Here is a 5,874-nt window from a genome sequence, read left to right as displayed (position 1 = left end):
GGTGTGGAGGAGAGGAGGACAGGCGGGCTCAGGTGGCTAGGTTGTCAGCCGGGAGGCCGGACATGCGGATCTGGGAGCTGCTCTTGCTCAGGATGGAGAGCTGGGTGCCCCCGTTCACCCCGCTGCTGGCCAGGGACGGGTGCCGGTGCTTGAAGTCCACAGCGAAGTATCGGTTCACCTTCCAGCTCCGCCATTTCCGCTTGATCTCTGCCTGCACCTGCAGGGAGCAACTCAGGCAGTCACTTAGGGTGGACATCCTCTCCAGCCACCGGACACTGCAAAGGCCTGAGGTCCTTCCCAGCTGGCATCCCTCCACCACCCTGCTCACTACCAATAGCAGCCTCCAGTCCTCAAAGTCATCGGTGGGGAACTGCACCCGCTACCCTACCAGCAGGAGGGAAGGCCTCTGAGGAGCTGGCACTCGCACCTGGCCTCTGTGCCCTACCTCCCATTCCCACTGCCACTGCAGGCTGGTGATGAGCTACTCCCACTTGTTGGCCCTCCAAGCTTCTGTCTGCAAGGCCCTCCTGCCTCTCCTTATCTGTCCTCATCTGTCCCTTCATCGGTGGTATTGGTAAATCGCTGAGCCCAGTTGTCTTGTTCCTTAGATGCAAGGAAGGGGACCCTGTCAGGTCATGTGGCCATGCAGCTAAGACCTCTCCAAACCCATCCTACCTACCCTACCCCTCCTGCCCCAGCACCTCTATTCTGGTCTCTTCAGGAACATCACCCCAATAAGCTACAGAGGGAGCCCCCAAACCACAGCTCTGGAGATGGAGTACCACTGTTGGGTTCCAGTCTCCTCCCAGGGTCTGGGGAATAAGCCATGTGGCCAGCAGGCCCACCCTGCATCTGCTCCCCAGCAAGCCCCCGTCCATGGTTGAGATGCCTGAGAGTCAGATCTTACCTCCCCATTCAGAAAGCAGTAGAGAACCGCTACCACGAAGCCCTAGGGAGAGAAGCAAGTGAACCTGAGGGTGCTGGTAATGGACCCCCGAAATGCTATGTGGGGAGGGACGGGGTGGGTGACAAAGACACCAAGACTGCATGGGGGCACCTGCCCAGGGACCTGGGGTGACACGAGGCAAGTTCTGCTCTATCAATAATGGGGACACCCAGGAAGCCAGCTGGTGGGTGAGTCCCTTCCCACTGGACAGCCGGGGCCCTGGATGTTATATTCCCTTAGTCAAATCTTCCCATTTGCAAAGGCAGGTGTTATCCCACTTCCAAGAAGCCTTCTGAATGCCCCAAAATGTTCCCTGGGCTCCCCAACCAGCCTGCAGGTTGCTGAGAGCAGGGGCCCTCCAGGACAGAGCAGGCCTGCATTGTCCGTCCATCACCCCCTACCCACTTGGCCCTCCTTGGCCAGGGGTCTTGTACACGGCAACACAGAACAGCCCGTGGAATAAAGACAGGGGGCATAGTGCGTGTATATATTCCTTACATCTCCAGCAAACAAAGCAATGGCATTTCCCTGACTGCTGCAACCCAATTCCTCACAAACCCCATCCCTGTGCTGTCACTTGAAGGAGTCAGAGGACAGATGATTCAAGGTGCTCAAGATCCATCAGTGAACACAGTGGCAGGAGCCCTGAGCTCTGACATTGGGCTGGGCTTTGTTTATAAAACGGCTAGCCTCACCAGGCCGAGAACCTGAATCATGTGAAATGGCCGAGTTAAAACGGGGGCAGAGGGAGGTTCAAGTCAGATGCAGAGAAGCTTTCTGACCATCAAGGTCAGACGCTAACTTACTGGCTTAGAAAGAGGCACGCTATCCCAGAGTCCTCCAGGGAGCCATCCCTGCCATCAGTGACCCACTGCTGCCCCCACCTGCCCATGTCCTCACTAGGGTTCACTTGAGCACTGGTTCACACCCCACGCTCTGTTCCTTCATGCACTCATGCCCTCCTGTGTCGGTCTGCTGTGTCCAGCTTCAGCTCCCTGTAGCCAGGTCCTGTGCGAGGGGCCCCACCTTGGGTAAGCCAGTACTCACTCATGGTCTAGCAGCCCAAAGTCAGGAAGTGGACACACAGGGCTCTTGCACCCCAGACTGAGGGGGAACTGCCATCTAAGACCACCCACAGGGGCCTGGCCCGGGATATCCAGACACCAGTGTGCCTTCTTGCTGGAGCCCAGAGGGTGGGTAGCATCAGGCTCTCACCACTCCCTTCTCTCCTCGCCCTCTACCTGAGCCCAGAGGTCATGGTAGAGAGGCCTCAGGACCCCAGCAGGTGAGAGTGAAGGGGAGGGGAAGAGGGACGGAGGAGACCCAGAGGAAGGAGGAGAGGAACCCAGGCCCCAGCTCCCTGGGCATTCTGCCGTCCACGCATGCTGTGCCCACCTGGAAGGAGCCCAGCCCCAGCTCAAACACGAGTCTTTCTCGCTTGCTGACGTTCTCCGGGGAGAAGGCGAATACCGTGTAGTGGATTCCAAAGAGCGGGATGAGAAGCAGGGTGGACCGAGCTAGCCGTCTGTCGGGAGAAAGCAGGACAACTGCTCCAGGCGCTGCCAGAGCATGGGGCTAGAGCCCAAGTCTAGGGCTCTGTCCACAGATACCCCCCAGCATTCTTGCCCAGAGCAAGGGGCCTGGGTGAGGTAGTGGCCGCAACAGCCTGGGCCTCCAGGACTCTATAGGAGATTGTGGGGGACACCCCCACTGCAGGGCACCCCTCCGTACCCTACCAGACCATTAGAAACGTGCACATGTGACCACAGGGCCCTCTTGTGTGACATGCGAGATCCTGGGGAAAGAGAAGTCGGGACAAAGCACAGGGGTGGATCACAAGGTCCGAGGGGAGTGGCCGGGCTTCAGAAGAGCAATGACCCTCTGTTCTCAGGGCCTTTGCTGTGTCTGGGGCTAGCAGGACAGTCACTGAGAGTGACAGAAGGTTGCAGTGATAAGGAGGGAGGGAGGCTACAGTGGTGGAGCAGAATGGGAGACTCGGGAGGGACTCTGCGGAGGACTGACTCTGCCTGGGAAACAGTGAGTAGAGACGGGCAGGGTGTCTGCTCTGCGGTAGGGCAGTGGGGCACAGAGGAGGGCTCCCCTGCCACTGCTCCTGGGCTGAGAGCAGGTGGTTGCTCTGAGGGTGCAGGCACAGAAGCCCATGGTTAAGATGGCAAGTGTGGACTTGAGGATCCTGCTCTGTGGAGGAGGGGATGCTGCCAGGGCTGCTCCCAGGGTGGGATCCCATCTCTGCCCACCGAGCTTGCTGGCTCCCTGTGTTCTCCCAAAGAACCCAACCTTGCCCCTGAGTCTGCCCGCAGCTGCACCCAACCCAACGCCTGCAGAGGGTCAGCTCACCCCTCCTAGCAGGGCTTGACCTACAGCGTGCATGAAAGCCATGGGGAAGAGGTTGATTTCACACTGAGTCCCTCCCTCTCCCCTAACCCAGCTTCTGTGGGAGCGGATGTTCTGTGGGATGTGGGGGCTCCAGATTTCTAGAGAAACCAAATCCATGGCCCAATGTGAGATCATAGCTTCTAGTCTCTACGGAGAGAGGAGGGAAGGGGAAGGGGTCGGAGGAGGAGGGCAGACACAGAGGAAGGAGGAGGTGTACCCTGAGGAGGCCTGCAGGAAGGTCAGCCTGGCCCGGAAGAGGCCCTGAGGTGTGAGTGCTCACCCATTCCCTCCCTAACCACAGGTGGCACATTCCACAGGTCCCGGGGTCCCTGGACCAGAGCTGGGACCAAGAAGATCCAAGAAGGTCCTTGCTCCAGGCCCATCCTCTCAGTCCTGCCTGTCCCTCTCGGACTGCATTCCCGGCAGGCAGAGGAGAGTCTTGGTTATCTCCATTCTCCTCAGAGGCAAGCCCTCACCCAGCACAGGGCTGTCCCTCAGGAAATGCTTGTGCATGAACAGTATCGGACCACACAGGCCTGGCACCACAGCCTCGAGTCCCTAAAACTGAACACCTCCTGGAGGTCTCACTCATCTCTGTATGCCCGGTGCCTGGCACAGAGGCAGCAGGGAATGTTTGCAGAGGCATGGAAGCCAGAGAAGCAAAGGGCCGAGGCCAGGAGTACACGGGGGCTCCTCTGTGGCCCTGCCTGAAGGGAGTATTGTAAAAGACCCAGAAATGAAAGGTGGCCTTGAAGAGTGATCCCTGCCTTTCTCCCACAAATGGGACCATTTCCAGGCACGTGTCCCTGCAGTCTGCAAGGGGCCTGGAAACCTAGGGGTTAATCCTCCACAGCTTCCAGGGTGACAATAGACATGTCGGGTTCAGCGTGCAAGAAAAAGCGACCATTCAGGCACAGACTCGGGCCCTTCCCAGCGCAGGACGGATGTGCTGACAGTAGCGAGGGCCTCCCACAGACAGGTCCAGGGGCAGCACCCTCCTCTTCCGACCCTGCAGCAGCCCAGCACAGCCGGGACTTCTGCCAGGATCTGGGCAGCCCGGTCGCCCCTCCAGCAGACGGGGCCATGGGGAGAGCCCAAGAGTCTGGGCGCTTGTGCCTTGGAGCTGACCAGAGCTGGCCTTGGGATGGGAACAGATACGAGCCCCGCCCTAGGATCTCAATGATAGAGACAGTGATACAGGGCTAGGCCTCTGTCCTCCTGACCCAAGGAACCACCACCAGGCAGACAGAAGAGTCCTACACACCAAGGAGAGCACCCGACACCCAGAGCTGCCCAGGGAGGCAGGGGCTGTAATCTGGATGTCTGAACTGAGGCTGGTGCTCAGGTCAGAGACACCGTGGGGCAGGGCTTGGGACTCCCTGAGTTCAAATCCCCACTCTGTCAAGAATGTGGCCTTGACTGAGTCACTCCACTGCTCTGTGCTTCGGTTTCCTCGTCAGTAAGGAGACAGCACAAAGACCAACTCGAAAGACTGTCGTGGGGTCAAGTGAGTTAATGCTGACTTGCGCATGGCGCGCCAAGGACACGCAGGAAGGAGGGCCTATATGAACTCGCGCTCTACAGCTCTAGAAGTGACTCCACAGCTGCCGAGACTGAGGCCCAGCGAAGTGGCAGAGACTGTGGGGCTCCTTCCTCTGACGGTGAGCCCCGGGAAGCTCCCACAGAGGTCGCCGCTCCAGCCCCAGACCCCACCCTCCCACCCCACGGCCATGAGCTTGCAGAGAACTCACAAGACACAAGACGTCAACATGCAACAGCTGGGGAACAGGGTTGGGTGCGAGGCACAGGGTGGCTCTCCACTCTCCTCCAGCCTGGAGGGACGCAAGCTCGAGGCGGCGGCAGCGGCAGGGGCAGCATGCGTCCCCCTCCCTCCGGACACCCGGCCACAGCCACGGCCACGCACACTTACAGAGTAATGGTGGACAGTTCTGACATCTTGCAAGAGTGCTGCTGAGCCCGCTGTGGCTTGCAGTAGCATTTCTGCACGCAGCTGCTGGGTGTGACAAGATCAGCACTTCTGTCAGCCGGGTGCATCGGGCAATGACGAAACTGAGGTGGGACTTAGGGCGACGCGGTTCACAGGGAGGACAGAGGAGGGGAAGGTGTGGAGACAGGGCCAGGGCAATCAGGTGGAGGAGGATGAGGAAGCTGTGGGCCAAGGCACGGTCAGCTCGGGACAGAGAAACACACGCCCACTTGTGTACAGGTGTGTGCAAAGATGCACACGTGCACACACATGAGCATTCGCATGGGATCGCTGAAAGGTGCGTAGGCTTCAAAGGGCAGTGTAAGTTCAGAAGGTGGGGTCCAGGGCAACTGCGGGGTGCAGGCAGCAGCATACTGACCACAGTGCTGGAAGCCACATGGTGACTGACCGTGGGTTCAGGTGACCCCGAGTTGACCTGAGACACACCAGTCGAGCATGTGCCCAAGATCCTGACTGACTGGAGGACTGGGGGCAGAGGATCATGGCATGACAGGATCTCTCTCTCTTACACACTCACACTCTT

At 59.1% G+C, this 5,874-nt stretch overlaps 1 protein-coding gene across 1 annotated transcript in view; it reads right to left on the bottom strand.

Annotated features, from left to right (window-relative positions):
* Positions 1-9: 9 nt before the first annotated feature.
* ADCYAP1R1 (ADCYAP receptor type I) overlaps positions 10-5,874 on the bottom strand; it is an 82,173-nt gene continuing 76,308 nt past the window's right edge. The window contains exons 15-18 of the mRNA XM_027770936.1: positions 5,274-5,357; positions 2,342-2,471; positions 908-949; positions 10-217 (exon numbers count right to left, since the gene is read on the bottom strand). Coding sequence (XP_027626737.1) covers positions 29-217; positions 908-949; positions 2,342-2,471; positions 5,274-5,357 — 445 coding nt within the window. The 3' untranslated portion in view covers positions 10-28. The remainder of the gene's footprint in view (positions 218-907; positions 950-2,341; positions 2,472-5,273; positions 5,358-5,874) is intronic.

The sequence above is a fragment of the Tupaia chinensis genome, unplaced genomic scaffold, assembly GCF_000334495.1.
Source record: "Tupaia chinensis unplaced genomic scaffold, TupChi_1.0 Scaffold000170_1, whole genome shotgun sequence".
Classification (NCBI taxonomy): domain Eukaryota; kingdom Metazoa; phylum Chordata; class Mammalia; order Scandentia; family Tupaiidae; genus Tupaia; species Tupaia belangeri.
Note: the sequence above shows the minus strand (reverse complement) of the source record. Positions and strands in the feature narration are given on the sequence as shown.